The sequence below is a fragment of the Euphorbia lathyris genome, chromosome 6 (genome assembly GCF_963576675.1).
Source record: "Euphorbia lathyris chromosome 6, ddEupLath1.1, whole genome shotgun sequence".
NCBI lineage: Eukaryota > Viridiplantae > Streptophyta > Magnoliopsida > Malpighiales > Euphorbiaceae > Euphorbia > Euphorbia lathyris.
In genome coordinates this window covers 29411460-29436290 of record NC_088915.1, presented here as the reverse complement: position 1 = coordinate 29436290, position 24831 = coordinate 29411460, and the positions used below count along the sequence as shown (strand labels likewise).

Below are 24831 nucleotides of genomic sequence, written 5' to 3'. Positions count from 1 at the left end.
CTTTGCTCAGTTTTTTTTTTTTTTTTTGAAACAAGCTCTTTGCTCAGTTTATTTTTTGAAAAAAACTTCATTACATAGGCTAAACTGTAAAAAAAAATTCATAAAATAAAGAGAAATTAATAACTAAAATCTATAATTCTTGTATTAACCTTTTTTTTTTTTTGAAGAGATTCTTGTATTAACCTTTTAATTATTATTTTTAAATTTTATGTTCTTGTAAAATCATATGACTATTGAAAAAAGTCTACCTTAGTACACAAGATGAGGGTAATGAGTTCACAGATTTAAACCAAATAGATATAGGACGGATCTTCAAGATTCCTCCGAATTATACGAATTTATTAGTTTTTTTTTTTCTGAAAGTGACGAATTTATTAGTTTATTAAGCCCTAAATTAAATGATTTCTGCTGCCGACAGATGATTAGTCAAACCTTTTTTATTACTTTATTAACACTAAGGTTAGGTATTTATTAGGTATATATTATTTCAATACATTTTTTAAAAGTTTGTTAATCATTTTTCTTAGTTTAGCCTCCCATTTTTTTATAATAATGAAAATTTATATATTTAAAAATGTATAATATGTTAATATCTAAGTCATCAATAACATGGATGAAAGGTGAGGAGAGATAAAGAGAAGAAGAAATCAAAAGGGACGAGAAATCGTTACCTGAACTGATACTTAAGCTAGTAGAGGTTTTAGAAGAAGATAAAGAGAAATATAATTCTTATAATTCTTAAAACTTGAGAATGAGAGATACATTTACGGCTACAAGTGATTTTTATTTGTAGTGCTTAAGACGTTTATAGAAGCGCAAACTATATTTGCTCTAATTAATATTCTAGGCATGAATAAGTGTGAAGTTGGCGTGCTATCAGATGGGTGTAGACAATGGAGCTGAGATCCCAATGTATACGGAGAACCATGATAATGTTTGGGGAAGAAAAGTCTTAGAAGTTTAAAGAGTCAGTTAATTATAATCGAAAGCCAATTAGGTCTTGGAAGAATGTGAAATGAGTAGAACTCGATATTAACTTTCCGACGCATATGACTAAGCTAAACAATTTATCCCTATCTCACCACATTTATCTCTCGTACCAAACACCCTTTAAGAAGTTCTTCATTCTCTCTATTATTGAAAAGTTCTTAGTGACACCTTATTTCATCTTTTATTCATAATTTATTATTGAGTATTCTGACTCCTCTCATTATTAGTAAATATAACAATACCTAATAATTTTAAGGGATAATGTGCAAAAATATCTCTAACGTTTACTGCTAGAAACAATGTTACCCGTAACGTTTAAAATGATGCAATTTTACCTCTAACATTGACAACCAAGAGCAATTTTACCCTTAATGTTGACAAGTTAGGAAGTTAGGTCAATTTGAGAAATAATTCATCAAATTGTCTTTCTCGGTCATGAATCTTGTCATCTACAGTTCACATGTGCGTCATTTTATCACTAATTAGTAACAAGTCACAAACATATGATTAAACGAGAAAAAAAATTAAAAAATATACTGCATTTTATACGAGATGGACAAAAAATTCAAATATTTCACCGAATTTAAAAATTTTAATTTTCAAATCTATTATTAAATCATCATAAAAAAATATGAATTTTTTTTAGAATCAACACACATGCAGTTGGTGCAGAATAAGAAATAAAATATCTGCATTTTATAATAATGTGTGAAATTGATCTAATTTGTCAATTTTATGGGTAAAATTGCTCTTCACTACCAACATTGGGGGTAAAGTTGCATCATTTTAGACGTTAGGGGTAAAATTGTTCTTGGCTGAAAACTTAGGGGCATTGTTGTACCTTATCCCTAATTTTAATGATAAATGAGTGAATATGTGAAGTATTGTTGGAGATGATATGTACTAATCACTCCTCAAATCACTAAGAATCAATTGTTTATATTATTTTTAGAGAGCGAACTAAGAGTCTGTTTGGTTCAGGTGTTAGCTAATAGTTGTCGTTATTGCTCTTAATTGTTTGCGGTTGCAGTAAATTGTTGTTATTGTTGCTGCTAGTTGTTTATTATTTGTTGTTTAATTATTAGTGTATGGTAAAATTATATTAACCTAGTATTTAAAATGTATAATATGGATATGTTTTAAATTAATCAATAAAAAAAATTATAAAATAAAAAAAATGTATTATACAAATTAACAAAATAATCTAAATAAAAAAATAAAAAATTTATTGAACGCAACAAAACTTTGTTCTTTCGGTAATTGTGTTATAGAAATAGAAATAATGTTAAAAAAGAAACATATTTTGTAGATAAGAATGATAATTTTGCCAATAACAAATAACTACAAATAAACGGTTGTTCATTAAAAGCTTCAAAACCTTGCAATTTTCAGAAAAAATGTGAAACGATGCGGTTATAAAACTTAACCAAACGATATATTTTCTGGGTTTGAAGCAAAACACTAAACGCTCCACCGAAAAGTTGAAACAATACCCCCTAAGAATCTCTTGGAAATGCTCTAAAAATTTAACAAAGCGGTTAGTTTTCCATCCAAAATTGTTTAAATGTTACTTATGAAAATACTCAAGAGACAAATGTTACCAAATGATACCACATAGAGAAAATGATAAAGTTTTGGATACACGGGGCTAAATATGAGTTTAAACCTAATATATAAAGAGAAATTTACAAAACTAGGCTTTTAGAGAAGTTCATCTACATTTCTAGACTCGTTTCAACACATACTATCAAATTAGATATTTCCAACTCATATACCCAAAATACCCTTCAACTTTTCAACTTCCTATCCCCCAACCTACCAAATTATCCCAATTCATTTTCATAACTCCATTCTTTAATTCTTCTATCATTATCCATTAAATTCTACAACTTCATTTTCATTCCCGAAGAAGAAGGAACGAGGCCTATCATCAATCTATTTGCCTCCAAATTGAAATAATCAAGTTGAGATATATTGTTAATGTCATTTGCAGGGTGTTTGTTAGAAGGGATATAGGAGGTGGGATAGGGATAAAAAAACACGAGATACGTTATCCTGTGTGTTTGGAAGATAAAAAAGAGTGAGACGGAGGAAATATAAGCTTCTTATCCCTCAAATCCTATACCCAGGAGGGGGTGATATAAGGAGTTGGGATAAGCTCCTGCGATTTTAATACAACAAAGTCTTAGTCCCGAAATGATTCGGGGTCGGCTAACATGAACCATCATATAAAACCGTGAAATCAAGTCGTGTCAGCGACACAAATTCGCGCCCTCCACTCCGTCCTATCCACTACCATATTTTCCTCAATTCCCAGTAAACTCATATCACTCTCGATCACCCTCCTCCAAGTTTGCTTAGGTCTTCTCCTACCCCTCACCACTACATCCCTTTGCCACTCTTCGGTTCTCCTAACCGGCGCATCAAGCGCTCTACGTCTCACATGGCCAAACCACCTTAGTCAGTTTTCTCTCATTTTATTCTCAATAGATGTGACCCCTACTTTTGTCCTAATTATTTCATTACTCACCCGATCCTTTCTCGTATGACCACACATCCATCTCAACATACGCATCTCCGCCACCGACATCTTATGGATATGGCAGTGTTTCACTGCCCAACACTCCGTACCATATAACAATGCTGGTCTAATTGCCGTCCGGTAGAATTTTCTCTTCAATCTATTAGGCATGCCGGGGTCACAAAGGAAACCCGTAGCACTCTTCCACTTCGACCAACCCGCTTTAATCCTATGAGCAACATCTCCATCTACTTCTCCATCCGTTTGGATAATAGATCCTAAATATCGGAAGCAATCCGATTCCTGAACAACTCTCCCATCTAGGGTGATTATCCCTGCCTCCCTACTCCTATGGCCGCTAAACTTACACTCCAAATATTCTGTCTTACTTCGGCTCAACTTAAAGCCTTTAGATTCTAGAGTTTGTCTCCATAGTTCCAACTTCCTCTCCACTCCTTCTTTCGTCTCATCAACCAACACAATATCATCTGCGATTTTAATAGGATGGAAAAATCCATCTTATCCCTCAAATTAATGTTATGTAGTTTAAATAGGGTTAAAATAGTAAAATGTATTATTTTATCACTATCCTTATCCCACATACCAAACATTGAATAATAATTCTCGACTATCATATTTTTATCCTTATCCCAACCATTTATCTTTATCCATATCCCAACATTTATCTCTATCCCAATAGAATACCAAACGCCATGTTGGTATGCTTTCAGTGAGTGTATTCCTTACAAATTTGAGTAGCGTAAGATCTTTACATTGATTTAGACTTGTTGGAATCTGACCGTCCAAATGATTGATTGAAAAAAAAAAAAAAGCCAGAAGTTGAAGTTTTGGAAGTTCAGTTTCTTTAGAGAGAGTAAGGTGTCTACAAAAAGAGGCTTCCCAATATATGGTATAGTTTGGTAAATCACCAAATTCGAACGTAATTTATATGTGATATAGCTTCACAAATCATAAAATATAATTCACAAAATCATAAAATGTTAAGCAAATCATAAAATGAGAAGCAAAATCATGAAAAGTCCTGAACGCATAAATAGCACAAATACAACTCATATAAGTTCGAAAAGAATCATTATACCTATTAAAACTAGCTAATTCTCACCAAATATAAGACCTTTAATCCATGTTAAATCATCACAAAATCAAATAGCAATGAGAAGATGATGTGTTTATGCGAGTAAGGATATTTTTTAGAAAAATATATTGAAAGAGTATATATTGGTATTTAAATGGGTCTTAAAAAGGTAAATAGTCCTCTCCATTCCATTGAGCAAGTTTTATAAATTTATTATTAATAAGAAATAAAATGGCCGTAGCTGGTTTTGGTTCCATATGATTATCGTGTTTGGTCAAAGATTCCGAATCAGTCAGCTTTTCTTAACGTATTCTATGATCAACTTGTTTTACATATGAACCAATTAACTAAATTTTTAAAAAGTTCACATTCACATTATAGATATAAATATACTATATTATAAATCATAGTTATATGTATAAATTGTATAGCTCTGAAATAGTATAGTTGATTTATAAATAATATTAGAATAATCTGAAGATTATAAAATTGGTTAAGAGGAGTGAAAGGCAGCAGAAGATATTAAAGCAAAAAGAATAACAGAAGAGTCAATGATTGAAGTTGGAGTTGGAGTTGGAGTTGGAGGAGAAGAGAAAATGGGAGAAGCAGGAGGAGGAGGAAAAGGGTATTCAGAGATGTATAGGAACACAAGTGAAGATATGTTTTTGAAATCATTAATGGAGAATTCAGTTAGCATGCCTGTTCCTACTATGGAAATGTTAGGCTTCAAGAATATTTCTTCTCATCTTCTTCATCATCACCATAACTTTCGCATTGACAGTGAAGAGCTTTTCAAAACCTGGCTTACTAATGGAGAGGCAACCCCTTTTCTTTCACTTCTTTTGTTATTGAATTAGCTAATTACACATATGATCATAATCATTTCAGAATCAGAAATTGTGTTTCTTTAACTATGAACTTTTGGGATTCTTTTCCCCAATTGATCTGATCTAGTTTATTGAATTTATATTACAGAATCATGACTGCAATTCAGCAAGCATAGCACACCGAACCCGACAAGCATCAAAGAGGTAATCTTTAGTATATTTGATTCATAGTTGGAAGTTGGAACTATGCTAAAATGGAGATTTTGTGAAGTGCAGGATATCTACTGAACTAGCAAATACACCAGCAGCCCTGCAAAAGAAAAGAAGCAATGATGTAATATATACACAAAATGATTATCCAGTAGCTGATACTCCATCTTCTCACCTCAATCACAGGAATTCCATTGAAATAACTGCCCAAGCTACTAACTTGTATCTTGCCAAGGTTTGTTTTTGTTTTTGTTTTTTTGTTCATTTTGTCATGTGCAGGATATCAAGTTTCTGTTGATATTTTAGTTTATGGCTCTTGATGCTAAATGCAGGCCTGGTTTCATACTTCTCAGCCAATGACAAGAAGCCGATCCTCTGAGCTAAGGTATGGTATCAGGATTTTGTATTTTCTCTTTTCTTTTCTTATAACTCACAATGAGATTCATGTTGTTTGCAGAAAGAGGTATGCTGCAATGCAAAGTGCTCAGACATCTTCTGGAAACGGGCCAAGCAATTTGAGGCAAGGGTTTGCTGATCCAATTGATGATATTGGGAATCAAACAGGCAGTGAATTCATGTCTATATTGAATCCAGCTCCACAAATGGGAGATGTTGATAGAGTTTCTTCTGTTGTAAGCATGCTAAAGGGAACACTGGAAAGGAAGAAGCTTGGCAACCAATTTGAGCAACAAAATACTGCAATTTATCATGATCAAGCTCAACCTCAACAAGTAGTGATCAACTATGATCAAGAAAAAGCACAAACTTCTCAAGAAATATCCTCCACCCACGTTAATGATGCAGAGATGATGGATCTTGTAGGTTTTGTTAATCCAACCATGTCAAATCCAATTCATCAACTGTCAACATTTTCGAGAGAAGCGTCTCAGAGTGAATCTTCTGCTGCTGCACCAGTGCTTTCATCTGGTTTTGATGCATGTGATGGTCCAAGCATTTCAAGCATGAGTGACAAACCAGTTGAAAACAACAAAACTCCAGAAAAAGGCCCTCAACCCAAAGGCATGTATTTTATTTTTGGTACTTATTCATCCGGTTGAATCCGAATTATAGCTGGAGAGGACCTCAAAGGCTCCCAAACAACTTTTCCGCAATATACAAGATGCGAACTTGATATTCTTTATTCGAATTGAATTGCAGATTTTAGAGAAAGGATAATTGAAAACTTGAAGGATGACAGAAAGGTAAACTAGTTTCTGAAATGTTGAATCAAAGATATTGAATTGTTTGTTTACTGATATACTTGATGCTATGTTTAGAGAGGAGGGCTAGTCCGGTATGGATCTGTAACATCAACTGGTTCAGGTAACTTCAGCTTTTGCACATTAGTTTCTTACTAGTCCTCCATTTTATTTTAAAACCATGAAACAGATTGAAAAAAAGTAGATCAGATCAAACCTTAAACCTTGCCATTCTAGTAAAAACGCTACAATTGCTTATAAGTGAAAGAAAAAAAAAAATTATAGGATGCTTTCTGACAAATGTAAACTATGCAGTGGAGAAGGGAGATCCAACTAAAAAACGAAGGGTGGAACGATCGAGAAAGTAAGCTAAAAATGTTTCATTCATCTTTTTACTATTTTCTGCTTCAGGAAATAGGTTGCTTTTAGGTGTCATATTTCTGAATATCTTTTTGATACACTAGTGAATATGAGCATGCCCCTGCCTTGTAGTTTAGGCATTCCTGTTGCATCATTCCTTCAACCCAGTTGAGATGTATGATTCTGCAATCTATGGGTCGTTTAAATTATCCTGAGGGTTAGTTCCAGTTTGAATCTTTCATCTCCTATAATGAGATTTTATCAGAGATTTTAAATGAACACGAAGAGTTTCTAAATGCTTTTGGGTTAAACTGAATGAATATATTGATAATGCAGAATGGCAGAAGCAAAAGAAAGGAATTCAACCCCTGCTATACCATCTGATATGCAATCCGTCTTAAAGCGCTGTGAAAATCTTGAAAAGGAAGTGCGCTCTCTCAAACTTAATTTGTCTTTCATGAACAGGTAGCTACAAATAATTATCTGGGATTTTTTCTATATATTCTGGGTTTCTGTGGTTTATACATTTGTGAATGAATGAATTTCAGGAAGGATTCTGAACAGACTAAGCAGATAGAAGAGCTTCAGCAAAAGAATGAAGATTTAGCAGATGAAAAAGAAAGACTTCTCGAAGAAATCGAGAGGATCCTCTCAGAGACGGGCAAATTGTGACAACTTAATCTTCATCCTGCTCATCTTACATACAATACAACTGATGTTCTGTGTAGTAAGAAAAGAAATATACCTATTTATAAGAATGACTTATTTGTTCCAAGATTGAAGATGCAGATTTCATCTCACCTTTGCATATCCAAGGTGCTTCTTGCTATGTGTCAATTTGCAAATCTACTGATTCTACCAAGCCATTCAAGCATTTCATAGAAATAATAGCAAGAAAGAAATACAGGCAAAGATTTCACAATAAGTCTGGTGAAAAGATGTACATTTTCTCTACATACTTATATTCCTCAGCTGGTACATAGTTTTGTTTTGTATCCTACTATACACTGAAGATTCATTTTCTCTGCTTTATGCATTATTTGCTCCACATATGCATGTATTTGGATATTACAATTTCTCAAGATTCAGATGTACAAAATTTCATCCCCGGAATGATATTTCAGTAGCTTAAGCCGCCGGACTAACAAATCATAACAGAGCCACCTACCTTAATGTTCCACACATATGATACAACAAGCAACCATTTAGTTGCACATCCTTTCAGTGCGAGTGTATTACTGCAACCACGGATGCAGAGTCCAAGTAACAGAAGGAACAGCGAGAATTACCGCTTGAGCCGAATGCTCACTTAGTAATAATATATTCTGTAAATCTCGGGAATGCCAAGCCTTTTTCCATACTGGATCACTAACCAACCCACAACTGAGAAGTATGCTACAAGAAAACAAGCACGCCTCAAGAAGATCATTTGAATGGTTGTTGCAACCAACTGTGCAATATATGTTTGAGCCAACCGTGATTTCATAAGACGTAAGATACTTATGAGCTTCACAGAGATCACGGAAGTTAAAAAACCAGCCACTATTCCTCCTACAGCTCCCAACATCCACTCATTAGTCTTTGCTTTCTTTTGCTCAAACCAGGACTTGATGAACCTGAGCAGACAGATAAAAGGCAGACAGATGCTCGTTATTCACAAGATTTGCATATTGATCATTTCAAGAACAACCAAACCCAACTTTACTTTCAACCACAAACATTAAATTTGGGAACTCTTGCACTGTACTAATCAAATAACAAAGGAGCAAATAGGACAAAATGTATATCAGCAAAACAATAGCTACTTAGAAGATATAAAGTGGTAAGCAAATGCCACATGGCAAGCTAGAAAGCAGCATGAACAATTAATTCTTCCAGACTGGTTTCAAACCCAGCAGGTTGATTCTTCAGATTTTAGCAAAAATGCAAAATCGTATAAACATCATATGCAGCTGTGCTCGACCCAACTAAATCAGACCTCCATCGGAACTCATTGAGGCCAATAGAGGATTCATTTTCTCCATCGCACTAAATATATGGCTATATCTTCAAAAGTCAAATCAAACCAGGCCAGTCAATTCTCACTCCCTTGTATCAAACTTAAGACTAACCCAGGGCCAGATTACTAACGACGCTATCACCCATCTGAACAAATCAGCAATTCAAAATAGCAGAACCTCTGTAAATTAGAAATTTTTTGAGCATTTCCAAGAAAAGAGAGCAATCAAAAATTTCAAAATGCAATAATCAAGCAGCTTTTTTTATACTTGTATCTACAATGCCAATCATCTAACAAAAATTGCACATGTAAACATGAAATTTATAATCTTCATTGATAAAAAGAGACTTTAGCAGGCTGCCTCTATGGGAATAACTTGCAGTGGTATAAGCAAAGATAGTAGAGCAGATTTCACCAGAGATATGCCACAGCTGGTTTATGTACGATTGTATAAACTCAAAAACCAACATTTCAACCACTATGGGGGCTCCATAAGTGTTTTCCAGTACCAACAATAGGTACACATACATCTGACGACTACAAATTAAAATACATATACAACAACATACATAAATATAAATACTTTTCCAAAAACAAGCTATATCTCTTATATTCTAGTAGTTATATCATGTTTCCGGAAATATAATTCAGCTCTGTAGACCTTAAAGCTATGGAGCACGGAAACGTCAACATGCCTGCGTATCACGTTTCTGATACGGTTCGGATACAGAAACGGCTGGGATACGTTTCGGGGCCGTTTCCCTAATATTCAGAAGTTGGATACGCAAATCTGTCTGGGAAATGCGTTTCCCAGAAAAAAAAGAAACGATTGCATTTCATTTCAGGAAAAAAAAAAAAAGAGCAGAGGTAAACAGGGCCCAATTGCAGTAATGGCCGATCCTTATTTGAAGGGAAAAGGAGTAGGAATAATCAAAGGAGTAGTTCGATCTTTATGTGCAGCAAATATAACATCTGAGATAAACCAAAATACAGAGATGAGGGCATTTACATATTGGGATATGATGCGACTCAAAGCAGTTGCAGTCGGAGATAACCAAAGGACAGAGGAAATGGATGCAACTCCTAATACCAAAACTCACTCTGAAACTTCTCCATTTATATAAATATGCTGCAGTAATCTTTCACAAATCACAAACTAAAATATCTTTCTCTGGTCTATGAAGCACCGATACTTCCCGGAGGTCACCGTACGCGTATCCGATACTCCGGGTGCGGGGATTCGCCGGGATACGTACGGGATTCGCCTGGGAAGTATCCCCTTTTTTCTTTTTCTTTTTTAAATGAGGAGATACGCGGGGACACGCCGGGGACACTTCAGGGACACGTCGGGGATACTTTAGGGGTTTTTCTAAAAAAACTTTGAAAGTATAAGGGTTTTTTTTAAAAAAACTTAGTAAATAGAAGGATTAAAATGAAATAATCCAAGATTACTGGTATATACATGGTGCAGGGATCCTTGAGATTGCCAATCTATCTCTTGATGAGCCGGAATTTGAGGCATTGGTGTTTATAGATGAAGGAGAAATAGATGAAGAACATGAAGATACATTAAAATAGTTTTTTAAATTCGATAGTTCAAGTAGTTTTAAGTACTAAATGTTTGCTTTTTTATGAATTAATGACTTATTAGTTAATATTATAGATGTTATTTGTGGTTTTACAATGACTTGAGAGTATTATTTGTGTTTTTATAATGACTTTATGAATATGATTTGTGATTTATATATTTATGTATCTTTTGAATTTTCATTATAAATGATATATATATTATTAATTATATATAAAATTTGCCGTATCCCCGCTTTACACGTATCTCATATTTTTTAGAAATGCCGTTTGCCGTACCCGTACGCGTACCCGCACCCGTATGCGTCGTATGCGTACCCGTATCGGTGCTTCATAGTCTGGTCTGTTCTAAGTTCTTTCTCTATCCTACAAATTCCTGTTTTGCAAGTTCATACTCAAATTTCCCAGTTTTTTAAGTTATTTTATAGGTACTTATTTCTTGACCATCCAATTTTGTACTTATTATAAACTTATAAATAAGGAAGAACAGGTTTGACATTTTACGGGCATTTTTCTCAAATATCTCTTTAGACACAAGTTTCTCAACTGAATGGAGGCAACTTGAAAACTCCAATATATAACTTGAATTTCTCAAAGTTGCATTATAGAAAATTAACCTAACTCCAATGCACTAAATTTCATCCGGATTTTATTTCCATAGAAATAAGAGCTTTGCAGAACTAGCTTCTTGATTTCATGTAATACTAAAATTCTCATGAATTCATGTGACAAGCCAAAGTTCCATTTTGGCCTCATGCTTCTCAGAACACATATTTCAAATGCCCCTTCCTACAGTAGATATAAAATTATACATGCAATATAAGGTTCTTATCTGAGCCCTATCTTATTTCTGGATTATAAAACCACCCTTACTATCCTCAGCACTTTCCTAGAAGATACTTGATCACACGCAACTTGAAACAATGCATATCATCTACCAAAAGATGAAACCGCAAGTTTTCTCCAAAGGTCACAAAAGTGAATCCAAATGTATAGACTTAATATTGATTCATAACCATTGCATACAACTAGTACAAACACCTGTGCAATATGAATTTACCGCAAAAATATGACAAGATCATCAATCCAACTTTACATCAATATCAATGTGCAAATATTATGATATCCTCTTCCTTAACATCTCAAAATCACAAATAAACCAGGTCTATGTCAGCACTTCTTTTTTTTACTATTGAACAGCATAATTTATATTAATTTCACCTGAGAACTAGCATATAATGCACTTCTACCTGCCTCACCTAGGTGGCTAGGCAAAAACCTCAGGCACTTTTAACAGCAATGGTAACTCAGGTTTTCAGCTTGTGTTTCTTCTACTTAAGCTTAATCAATAAAACCACAATGTGAAAAAAAATTACCAAAAAGAAAAAGGAAAAAAGATGTCTATCCTGATTCGTATATTAGAGTCAGATGATAAATAGAAGTTCAAAATTAAAGCCAACAAGCTTTGCAACAAAAAAAAAAAAAAAAAAAAAAAAAAAAACAAGTAAAAACAATTTTTAACCCAAACAGGAGAATTAGCCCAACAGAAAACTTTCGCTGATTTCTCTAAGGATGCATGCACTATCAGTAAAGCACAAGTCATGTTCCTTTTTTCATGGGTTCGCCAACCGCCAAAAGAATAAAAGGGCGGCCCGGTCGCACTACGCGTCCCCGCTGAGCGAGGGTCCGGGGAGGGGTCCCACCACAAGGGTGTACTAGGGGCAAGCCTTCCCCTGCCAATTTATTTGGCAAGAGGCCGCTCCTAAGACTCGAACCCGTGACCTCTTGGTCACACGACAACAACGTTTACCGTTGCGCCAAGGCTCGCCCTCCAACCGCCAAAAGAATAATAATGAAAAAAGGGAGCCAGTAAATAGCAGGCGTTTATGATGCAAAACAAACAGAAGAAAATCATTCAAAGGGGAAAGGACCTTCTACTCACAGAACAATATAGCGTCTCATCATCTCAATTATAGATGGATCTTTTGCTTGACATGGAAAGAAGCCATCAGGATACAGACTCACTTTGGAAAAGCCAACTGTGTACCAACAGTCATATGTTTTGTTAACCTGAAAAGAAGAGTAGAAAGTGTAAAATAATAGTCCAGGTCTTCATAAAAGTTTGACCCCAAAAATCTGTTAAACCATGTACACATGTGACGTTAGATGTGTCTAACAGCTTATTAATATGTACATCATTTCAGCAGATGTATAACTACTCAAGTGATGACAGACAGTGATTCCTAAATTCAAACACAAGTGAAATTAGAAGTTTTGCAAGTCCCACCTTAAATTTATCTTTGGTCAACCATACAGAACCAAAATTAGGCCTACAATTTATAGGAAGGGCTTCATTTGGAGCCTCTGCAAAAGCAAGTCGTGTCTGACCCAAAGAATAGTCTTTATATTCCACCTATGATTACATAAGGAAAATGAACATTAAGAACATAATATATCACCGAACCCAATATGAAACTAACACATAGTCAGCACATGAATAATTCAAAGATTATGGAAGTTAGCACAATTGCATTTATTGCAGCTGCACTGTTCATTCTAGTTCCTACTGCTTTTTTACTCATGATACACGTGAAAAAGGTTAATCAAGGTCATTAGTTCCAACGAAACTTGCCTAAACCAAATTTGAAGCAGGGGTCATATGATTAAGTGTTGTTAGTGATATTATTAATCTTTATACTCCATGTGTTATGCACAATGCATCAAGAGTTGTATTTGTTCTGAAGTGAGGTGAGAATCTTAGGTTAAAGGAACAGAAAAGCATCCTTAGGTATTGCTTTGGAAACCTATATTGACGTGATGTAAAGGGATCAAATCTGTACAAAATTCTTAGTCATTGCATTGTTTGAACTTGTCTAAATGACAAGAACTCATGCTGGAAAAAATTGATGAGCTATATTGATGCTAATTGAAGCATCAAATCATACAATCCAGATTACATATTGTCGTTTAGGATTAAATGCCAAATATAACCATCATGCTAAAAGCAAATGTACATTGTGCAAATAATATGATAAGTTAACGTACCATACGTGCATGTAAGTGTAAAGAAACAAAATCAAACAACCCAGATGCATTGGATTTTATACATTTCTTGATTCTGTTATTGTGATGGTTTTGGAACAAATATGAACACGAATAGTCTTCAGTAAAAGGTACATCACCTCAAACACCGATGCCCAATAGTAATCATAACGGCATCGAAATTTACTTCCTTCAAAAGGGTAGAAGACACGCTTGGCTTTAAAATTCAGCAACCCAAGTTCGCAAACCTTAGATGATTTCAGATCCACACCTAGAGGAATATAAAGCAGCCTAAATTATGCTTGAAATTTCAAATTCTAAAGCAAAATAAGAAATAACAGAGCCAACTGGAGGAAACCGTATAAAGATTCTGTACACATAAATTCATCTGCAGGTCAATGAAGTCCATTAAAGGCAGCATAGAAGAATCTTACTCTACTCAAGACATTGCATTAAACCTTATGTGATTGGTGACAGCTAAAAAAGGACGAGTTGGAAAGACATAGAGCAACTTAGCATGGGCTTGAAATCATTTGCCTTGTCTTGGTGGTGCAAACTTCAATAGCTGGTTACATTTTCTATTTATATGGAAAGGATGGATGTTTAGCTTTTTGCAAGTCAAGAAAACATATTGTAACCTAAATTGAACTAGTCACCATTTACTTTTACAAACCATTCATACGAGCTGAAGCTTTTCAACTACGAGGAACACGAAATTAGAGGTTCAACTGGAGCTTAAACTGTTATATATGTTTCATTGGATAGGAGAAATGAAAATCTGTCATGATTTCATTTTTCCTTGCAATTCAATAAGAATTCAAACTAAAATCCACGCAATTCAGTGACTAATATTTAGCAACAGAACAGACACGTAAACCACTATCCCCGATGAAACAAAGTTGGGAATGGAAATAAACCAAACTTAAAGAAGTAAATTATAGAAAAAGAGAAAGACTTACTGCTGGAGAGTATTCTACACTGAGATGGAAAATAGATGGGAGAAGTGATGGATAAGTGGCCAAATAGAACTGATATAAAAGCTATGAACATGGATGAAGAAAATAAGAGGAAAGTGAAGAAAATAAGGGCTAAAATCAATCGAAATGTTACGTACTGGCAACCCTTCTTCCTCTCCGGTAGGATTTCTAAATCCATTTCTCTTTCTTCTTCAGAATCCATTACTAACCACCAATCAGAACTCCAAAGGTTTCTCCTACAGAATTCTGTATGCTTTTATGCATCAACGCCCGGCCACCGGAATCATTTATCCGGTGATCGGAAGGAGCACTATCTCTGTGCGCGCGTCAAGTACTAAATAAAATAAAATGTGGCACAGACGGAAGTTCCTTTTTTTTTCTATTCTCGGATTTTTCAGTTTTTTTAATACCTTGTAGAAAGGCTTAATACATATTTGATCCATGAATTTGGCTTAAAAAAACATAATTGGCCTTCTGAATCTATAGAATGTACCGTTTGCTTTTCACCTTGCTTAGAATAACTCCGTTTAAAGTGATCTATACATTATCCAAAATTAATCAATTTAGCCTCCACTATAAAATAGCACCAATATATAGCTAACTTTTAAAAAATGGTACAAATTTAGACATCGATAACTGATTGGACACGTCATTGATATTACTCCATTAAGTTATGATTTCTCCATTCACGTACAATTGACAGAACTTAACAGAGTAATATCAATGACGTGTCTCGTTCCGTTATCGATACCTAAATTGGTACCATTTTTTAAACGTTAGGCATATATTGGTGTTATTTTATATGTGGAATTTAAATTGATACTTCCTCAAAAACCATAGACCTATTTTAGTACCTTATTCCAAAATCAATATTGGCCCGTCACAAGACACTTTATAACTTCAAGGAACTTATCCATTTTTTAAACCAAGTTGACGAAGATTAACCCTTACAAAAAAAATTAGGGGTGACGATATGTGATTGGGTTTAGGGGTGTTACTAACAAAAAAAAAATTAGGGGTGACGATATGTGATTGGGTTTAGGGGTGTTAACGAGTAGAGCATGAATTTAGGTAGGCTCGGTATTGGCTCGTTAATATCTCGAGGCGATCCTCTCAAATCGAGCTTTGTTCGATGTGGGCTTTGATTGAATTTGACCGAACGTTAACTAAACCGAACTTGTATCGAGCTTTAACCAAATCCATCATACATACATAAAATAAACAGTGTATGGAAAAAAAAAAAAAGTCTTATATCATACTCCATATAAATTTAAAACAGAAAAAAGTATAAAAATAAACCATGTGGTTTGGGTGATTTTCAAATATAAACTATTTGGTTTAAAAGTTTGCAAACTCGTACTTTGTAATTCATTCCGTTAGTAATATCAGTACAAACTGACTAACGGTGTTAAAAAAAATCAAAAGTCAAATGGTAAAGATTTATTTTTCTCTTTTATTTTATAAATTGGCCCCTTTATTATCTATTTATCACAAACAAACCTCAAAACAAAAACAAAATATTAAATTCACCATCTTCCCATTCTCTCACATCTTTCTTTAATTTATTTTCATTCTCTCTCTGAATATATTCACTATCTTTATTTTCTCTCTCTAAAAATGCATGTAAAAATTGATTTTACACGTATTATTATGATGTTTTTTTTATCACTTATTATGATGTTAATATATCTATAAAGAATTGCAAAATAAGTTGTGGGATAGATATTGATTCATTGGTGCAATGGGTCTTTCTTGAGTATAAAAAGCTCTTGGAATTATGCTCCATCTGTAATACCGTTGCCTGGATGATCTAGATTGCCTCCTACTAGAATCTTTCCATATAGTCCTTAAGATTTTTCTTCTCATTTTGGACCAGTTAGTTGAGATCCTGCATGCTCTTGCTTTTCAAGGATGGATGTGAAGAAGTGATCAGAAAAGAGCTTAGACATGGTCTTAGTCTCTTAGGACTCATACTAGTAGGAAGCAATGCCTTTTAGAGTGGTAGGGAATAAGCAGCTCATCACAGCATCCATTACCATGGTAGTGTCATGACTCGCCTAAAATTCTTCACATGAGTAGTGGGGTCCATTGTCCCATCGTGCTCCTTCAATAGTGGGTATTTGAACCATTGGGGCATCGGTTACATAGAGGTATTTTTACTTTTGTGGTGTCAGGATATTTAGCGTCGATCCTTGCCTCGGCAATTGTGCTGATGAGCTTATCAAGCTCTTTCGTATTGCCTCAAGTTCAACCTCGACATCCATGTATTTGATCGAGAGATCCTTTCTTTCGGTGTCCAACGCTCACGGGTGAGGAGTTTGGTCGTTCTTTCTTGTTTAAACGATCAGGATTCCGCCGATCGGTGACGGTTCCGTCTGTGGTTGGAGTTTGGTGTCCGCCAATTTGAGGAGGGTCATCTTCATTCTCTTATCTTGATTGATTTCACGAGAGATTGATCCATTTCTCCCATGTTTCCCGGATAGGGAGTCCGGGTCGGTGGCACCATACGGGAGAGATTCATTTGCCTTTAGATTGGATGTCCAAATATTTCTTTCAGCTTTTCAGAGAACTGTCATGTCAACGGTATCATCTTCAAACAGTGTGGTGTCCGATTGAGCAATTGGTGTCTTCAAGTTTGTTCACGTACTTGAATGTTTCTTATGTTATCATTAATTTTTCTTTCACTTCTGCCATTTGGATGGCATGCTCCTCCCTCGTGATGCTAATGACCTCCTAGATAGAGTCAAGATTTTCTTCCAGGTGCCTTGAGATTGCACCCAAGAGCTTTTGTTATTAGGGCTTTAAGGCTTATATTCTTCAACCATTTCCAAGATTGGGTTGTTACTGACTCGATGATTCTGGTGTACTTATTCTTCTTCAATGTTTCTCTAGATCTCCATTATGGGGCGTGCACTAGTGAAAGGGATTTCGATAAACTGTGTACTTAAACGAGTCATCGTTGTATCAGTTCTATGCTCATCGCACCAATTTGACGTGGTTGAATCATGTAAGTCTACGTGTCAACCTGCAACTACACAGAAGCAAAGTCAAAGAAGGATCGTTCGTACGAAGAACCTGCTTCGATGCCTAAGTGAGTTCGTGGAGAAGACTGAAGGATGGACACAATAAGTAATTTGAAGCTCGAATGTAAATGTGTCATGAAATTGTTTATCTTAAGTTGAGTTTGCTCTATTTATAATGATGTTGAGCTGTAGAAGACGGTTATGGATCGTGGAGTAGGGTGGGCCACCACATGACTCATGTTGATATATTGTGAACCTAGATATCGGAGCTTGATATCCTTCAAAGCCATTTGACCCGTGATTCTTGGAATCGAAAGTGGTTATTAACTTGAATCGAGCTTCTAGTACACGGTCGTGACTGTGATTTATACAATAAAAAGCTATATATTCTACATTATAATATATCAACCACACGATTATCTCAATCACCTGCGCATTAAACCACGTGTAATATTTGGAATTTGCTCTTTTTAAGGATATATTGGGTATTTCGGAGACTCCCATGTCCATAAGCGGTTTCAAAAAGCTAAAAGGTGCTTCCATTTCCCTCTAAAATCCTGGCGACTGGCATTCTAATTTCTAGGGTTTTAAATTCCGCAATTAAATCTTTCCCATCCTTTCATTGCGAAATTCTCCCAATTTTCCAACTTCCTCTCGATCCAATTACTCCTTTATCGTTCTTCACTGCACTGAATGGACACGGTGAATCTCACGGAGGGAGCCATAGCCAAGATAATGAGCGGAGCAACGGCGGAACTGAAGCCGGTATTGCAGGTTACGGAGTTGAAACAGGTTCAAACCAAACAGCCGCAACAGAGTGACCGCTTCCGCCTGATTCTATCAGATGGGACTCACTTGCAGCAAGCCATGTTGGGTACTCAGATTAACCACTTGGTTAAAGACAGAAACTTGCGCACTGGTTCTATTGTTCAACTGCTGCAGTATACCTGTACTAGTGTTCAGAGCCGCGTGTAATTACAAACTAAACCCTTAAAACTTTTTTTGATTTAGTTCTATTGTTTTCTTCTTACCCTAAAAAGACAGAATAATTTTAGTGTAGTGTAGCACTTGGGGTTGAAATATTTGGGGCCTGTCTTTACTTCATTGGTTCTCGTTTTTCTAAAGATTGAATTTTGATTTTATTCTATAGGTTCATAATTCAGTTTAATAATTAGGTTTTTCTCCTTGTGCTACTATCATTTGCTGATTATCTTATCATTGTGGGTATGTGAAGTGCCTGGTTTTGGATGATCATCATTATCACATATTGGTAACAATCTATCTTCATTTTCATTTTGATGTGCCCTATTAAAACAAAATATTAATTTTCCCAAATTAGGAATTATTATGTAATTGGTTGACAGAACAATGAATTAGCCGTAGTATTTTTGTTTTTATCTCAGTTAAAAGAGGGAATACAATAAAGTTTTCAAAATTGGGGCTGAGTTGAAAATTAATTGGGAGTTTTATTTTTTTTCCCGGAGTAATTTTTGTATCACATGGAGAATTTTTATGAGCTTTCTGCTTCAGGCAAGGCGTTCTTAATTAGATTTATATGGAATTCTTGGAAGTTTAATGTCACAAGAATATGTTTTTATATAGAAGAGCTCCTACAGGATACCCATATTTTGTTGGCTTCTTTTTTTCATTCCTGCTGTTATGAGTAGATATACTGCCTTCTTGAATTATATTACACTTGAATTGTTTCATCATGGATTGGAATTGCAATGCCTTGGCTGCATTCAAATCAGATTCTTTTATTCGTGCATGAGAGCTGTTATGAGTAGATATACTGCCTTTCTTGAATTATATTACACTTGAATTGTTTCATCATGGATTGGAATTGCAATGCCTTGGTTGCATTCAAATCAGATTCTTTTATTCGTGCATGATAAACTGCTCTCAAGTGTTGGTTTCTGCAAATATGGCTCTTTTCTCTTCTGTATATGCCTTATTAGCCTGCATATAGTTCTTAGGGAAATGCAAAATATCTTGTGCTGAGTTATATGTTATATGATGCTTTATCATGCCATTGCATAAGGATTCTTTGGGTGATAGTTTAGACAACAAATGCCAAAGAACTAGTATATCTTCTTTCCTTCTTTGTTTCCTTTCACAGTTTGTGAAATTCCCAATGCTGTACTTCTTAGTCTACTATTCCACAGTTCTTTTAGATCTTTTGAGATTTTAGTTTGAATTATCACGTAGTAGTAATGCAAGTGGAGGAAGAGGATGATTCTGAGTAGTAACAATATAACATTGCTTAGTTCTTGCACCTGTTTAATTGTTTATATTGATGTTCTCTAACATTATGATTCTTTTTTTGTCACTGAAAGCAGGATTATCATCATACTGGAATTGGTTGTGATACTTGATGATTGTGGTCTCATTGGGAATCCAGTGTCAACACTAAAGCCTTCAGTGCCTTTGCAATCCTCCACTGATCAGCCAGTTAGCAATTCAACAAACTCTCCGTCATTTGGTGCCAATCTTGCTGGTGGGGTGGCTGGAAGTCCAAATTTGGCTGGGGCATCTCTGCCAAATCCTAGAATGAATCAGTTCCAGAGTGGTTTAAATTCCAACAATTATGAAACAGGAAGGTATGGTGCAACAAATGCGCCTCCATCTCATCTGAAAGTGGACCCTGGTACAGGGCTCCATGGAACAGCTCCAATTAACAGGTCATACAACGAACAAGCTTCCAGCATTCGCAACCCTAGACAAGAAGTCTGTGAGACTCCTGGCACTTATTCATACCCCAATAGGTCAGCTTATCAACAACCACCTCCAATGTATTCTAATAGAGGACCAGTAGCTAGGAATGAAGCTCCCCCCAGAATAATGCCAATTTCTGCACTCAATCCATATCAGGGCAGGTGGACGATTAAGGCAAGGGTGACAGCAAAAGGAGAACTCAGACACTACAATAATACTCGTGGCGATGGTAAAGTGTTCTCTTTTGATCTTCTTGATTCTGATGGTGGAGAAATTAGAGTAACTTGCTTCAATGCTGTGGCTGACCAATTTTATGATCAGATTGAAGCTGGGAAAGTTTACTTAATATCCAAGGGAAGTTTGAAACCTGCTCAGAAGAACTTCAATCATCTACATAATGATTTAGAAATATTTCTTGAGATCTCTTCAGTCATTCAGCCATGTTCTGAGGATGACAACTCAATCCCAAGGCAACAATTTCATTTCCGTTCCATAAGTGAAATTGAGAGCATGGATAATAATAGCATTGTGGATATAATTGGTATTGTAAGTTCTATCACTCCTACGGCTTCGATAATGAGGAAAAATGGCATGGAAACTCAGAAGAGAACCCTCCAGTTGAAAGACATGTCAGGTCGTAGCGTTGAGTTAACCCTATGGGGAAATTTGTGCAATACAGAAGGACAAAGAGTGCAGAGTATGTGTGACTTGGGTGTTTTTCCTGTTCTAGCTGTTAAAACTGCTAGGGTCAATGATTTTAATGGGAAGGCAGTTGGTACTATTGCTACAAGTCAGCTATTTTTGGAGCCTGATTTTCCAGAGGCTCGCAGCCTAAAAGAATGGTTCGAAAGGGAAGGTAAGAATGCCCCTTCTGTCTCAATATCAAGAGAAATGCTAAGTGCTGGCAGAGTTGATGTTCCAAAGACTATTTCTCAAATTAAGGATGAGAAGTTAGGAACTTCTGAAAAGCCTGATTGGATCACAGTCAATGGGACTGTCATATTTGTAAAGGCTGATAATTTCTGCTATACAGCTTGCCCCATCATAGCTGGGGATCGGGCATGCAACAAGAAGGTCACGAATAATGGGGATGGTAAATGGTGGTGTGAGAAGTGTGATAGGTCTATGGATGAATGCGCCTACAGATATATACTCCAGCTTCAGATACAGGATCACACTGGCATTACATGGGCAACTGCATTTGATGAGAGTGGTGAGGAGATTATGGGTATATCTGCAAAAGAGCTGCACTCCATAAAATATGATAAACAAGATGATGACAGTTTTTCCAAAATTCTTCGACAAGTTTTGTTCAGTAGATTTGTGTTCAAGTTGAAAGTGAAGGAAGAAACTTTCAGTGACGAGCAGCGTGTGAAATCCACTGTGTTCAGGGCAGAAAAGATGAACTATTCATCCCATTCTAGATTTCTTCTGGACATGATGGAAAAGTTTAAATCAGGAAATATTGCTTCTTCTGCTGAAGCTGCCCGGTCTGACCTTGTAGGAATTAAGCCTCAAATTGAAAATATTGGAGGTAGAGCAGGTGGACCACTAGGAAATTATCAAGCAGGTAATAGTAGCTATGCTGCTAGAGAATTTGGTGTACCAGCAAATCAAGTGGGTCAGTATGGAAACCAGTCTAGTAGAATCTCTACACCTAATCTTTCTTGTAACAGTTGCGGTTCCACTAATCATAACTCTTCAAACTGCCCTAGTATCATGAATGCTCCAAAGCAGCCTGCTACTGGGATTTATGCCAATAGATCAACTGGTAGTGGTGGTAAAACAGGTGAATGCTTCAAATGCGGTCAAGTGGGCCACTGGTCCAGAGACTGTCCCGGGCCAAGTAGTGGCAATGCAGCATATGGTAGCACTCACATGTCATCGGGGAGGTTTGGGGGTGTATCAAAGCAACAGGTAGGTGGCTTCTGAAGATTATGTGGTAGCGTTGGTGTGTCTGTGTTTGTAGTTCGGGACCCCGAGCTATAGATTGTACAGGATGTTGGGACGATGATGAAACATGTTAGGAGAAGTCTTACTCTGGACTTCAGCAAATGAAACACGGAAGACAGCTGTATTATCAATTTCAGAAGCAGATGTTTTGGCCTCTAAAATTTGTTTTCTTTCTTCCCTTTACCATTATTGTTCAAGTTGTTACTAGTTTTTAGGTTTTTAAGCTTGCATTTTGCTAAATTAAAGCATGCAGAAAAAATGTCTTTCAGTTTAGTCTTCTCCGGAGTAGTGGAGATATGTAATTATTTACTGTGCTTGTGTTGAATAACATTGGCAATTGCTACTTATCTTTTGCCTGGTCCTAGATTTTGACAAATAATATAACTTGCACTTATGCTCCAGATTGCTGTACGTTAGCAGAATCTGGTTATTTAAATCATTAGACATGCCATTCCTATTTTAGAACTTAGAAAGTTAGTGATAACCCTTTCAGGGGCTCAATGTGACAAAGAAAAAAAAAATTATCTAAATAAAAGATCAAGAGCTTAATGAACCAAATAATGGCCTCACCATGTTTTTTTTTTTTTTTCTTCCTTTATTTAGCAGCTCAACTATTTGCTTTAAGTGCTGCTTTTAGTTTTCAAGTGTTGGTGCTTATCTTTTAGGGTCGAAATGCGGATTCATTGTCCCAATACTTCAGAGAGGATCCAGCATGCTGTCCTTTTGAGCAAGGTCTCATAACAAAATGCTCTGTTTCTGTCATTTCGCTAGATTTACCTAATTTTGGGCTCTAATAACCATTCTATTTTTCTTAAGCAATATCCATTCTATTTTAATAGGGTTGATTATTTTGATCATCTCTTTGATGTAGGGCTTGATTGGATGAAGGGTAAGGAAGGGTAAATAAAGAAAGGGTAGAAAAGGGTAGGGAAAGGTATGGAAAGGTAAAGAAAGGGAAGGAAGGGTAATTTCTAACCTTTCAAAATCCACCAAATTGGTGAGTTGAAAATTGGATGGAATTTCTTTAAAAAAATCCTTCAAAACCCCTCCATTACCCTACCCTTCTTTTTTTTTCTTTTTTTTTTGTGTGTTCCAAACATGGATTTAAAACCCTTACTAACCCTCCCCTTCCAAACAAAGGTTTCTATCAACCCTTAATAACCCTTCCCTTATTAACCCCTCTAAACCCTCCATCCAATCTTGATGTAAAGTTTTTTATTACTGTTTTTTTTTTTCAAATATAAAAGCCTATGCCAAAATCAGGTGATCAATTGCTAGTCATTATAGGGATTTAGAATTTCTATTAGCTTTGATGTTTCAAATTCTAAATCCAAAGGTCATGATCATGTAATGGTTGTCTTATTATGTTGCTTTAGGTCGAAATTTTCTTGAAACAAGATGAAAGTGATAAATTCCAAAGGATCTCTGTTCTTTGTGTTGTTTAATGTTTCTGTTACGCTTTAGATTGGTCTTAAGGAAGAGATACAATAGTATTTTCAACTTATCGTAATATGAATATTTTAAGCTCTTTCATATATTTTTCTTGTGCCGTCACCTTGCAGTGACTCAGATCTTGGTCCTTTTTTTAAAGATGTTCAAAAAGGCACGTGATGAGAATCAAAGACAGGCCGAGGCTGAAAAGAAAAGGTTGGAAAAGGAAGCTTTGAAAGAACGGGCAGCAGCTAATTCAGCTGCAAAGAAGGATGTCATTGATACTGACAAGTCTAAAACTGGTTTTCCATTCCAGAAACATCCTTCATAGTCTTTTTCTTCTCAGAATTGGATATGCTGGATGTCAGTCACACCTGCTAATAACTACTCATATTTATAACTAGGCTACAACTTAATGTTGGATTAGATGAAGAGCTATGGCGCAAGACATTGAACAATTTATACTTTGCTCATAAGCTTCAATGCACTTGGTTACAGACAAGGCACAAAGTTTGTGTTATGCTCTTCCTATCATTGAGTTAAATCTAAATTCCTGGCAGAGATAGCAGATTCCTTGGAAGATGTTGAGCACATCAGGTTTATATTTGTGCCAAGCATAGCATCTGATAATCAAGATCATGGTATAAATAGAAAATTAGGTGCAGCCTGTTGACTTGGTACTGTGGACAAACCAACCATTTCTCATATTGCGGTGAAGCAAGAGTTCGAGGAACTGCAGGCAAACGGCTACAAGAAGGGGGATCCAGTAATTGTTCAGAAATTTGAAAATTTGGCAATCTGATTCAACTGAAGTGAAAAGGCATGTTCAGTTTGTATTTCAAGGACCAGTACACATAAATGGCACACAGCTTAAATTTTAAAGTTAAGAGATGTATAGATT

The 24831-nt window shown here is 35.7% G+C and overlaps 3 protein-coding genes across 8 annotated transcripts; 2 read left to right on the top strand and 1 right to left on the bottom strand.

Moving 5' to 3' along the window:
- The first annotated feature begins 5048 nt into the window (after positions 1-5048).
- LOC136232633 (protein CYCLOPS-like) lies at positions 5049-8206 on the top strand. Of its 5 annotated transcripts, XR_010690562.1 has the most exons (11): positions 5049-5425; positions 5583-5638; positions 5711-5879; positions 5977-6029; positions 6102-6664; positions 6803-6846; positions 6922-6967; positions 7159-7207; positions 7341-7420; positions 7540-7668; positions 7752-8206. XR_010690562.1 is itself a non-coding variant. In XM_066021888.1 (10 exons), the coding sequence occupies exons 1-9, from the start codon at positions 5159-5161 to the stop codon at positions 7373-7375; spliced, it is 1287 nt and encodes a 428-aa protein (XP_065877960.1). In that variant the 5' UTR covers positions 5049-5158; the 3' UTR covers positions 7376-7420; positions 7540-7666. The 5 variants fall into 5 exon arrangements, 3 of the variants coding, with proteins under 3 accessions (XP_065877960.1, XP_065877961.1, XP_065877959.1); XM_066021888.1 differs by lacking the exon at positions 7752-8206 and having other exon boundaries at positions 7336-7420; positions 7540-7666; XM_066021887.1 differs by lacking the exon at positions 7341-7420 and having other exon boundaries at positions 5051-5425.
- On the bottom strand, positions 8106-15195 carry LOC136232635 (uncharacterized). Of its 2 annotated transcripts, XM_066021890.1 has the most exons (5): positions 14791-15193; positions 13972-14102; positions 13077-13202; positions 12732-12859; positions 8106-8819 (listed from the first exon to the last, which is right to left on the bottom strand). In XM_066021890.1, exons 1-5 carry the CDS (start codon positions 15008-15010, stop codon positions 8513-8515), a joined length of 912 nt encoding a protein of 303 aa, XP_065877962.1. In that variant the 5' UTR covers positions 15011-15193; the 3' UTR covers positions 8106-8512. The 2 variants fall into 2 exon arrangements, with proteins under 2 accessions (XP_065877962.1, XP_065877963.1); XM_066021891.1 differs by lacking the exon at positions 13077-13202 and having other exon boundaries at positions 14791-15195.
- A 3157-nt stretch (positions 15196-18352) lies between these two features.
- LOC136232443 (replication protein A 70 kDa DNA-binding subunit A-like) lies at positions 18353-22900 on the top strand. Its single transcript, XM_066021621.1, has 2 exons — positions 18353-18802; positions 20171-22900. The coding sequence occupies exons 1-2, from the start codon at positions 18525-18527 to the stop codon at positions 22476-22478; spliced, it is 2586 nt and encodes an 861-aa protein (XP_065877693.1). The 5' UTR covers positions 18353-18524; the 3' UTR covers positions 22479-22900.
- The last annotated feature ends 1931 nt before the right edge of the window (positions 22901-24831 follow it).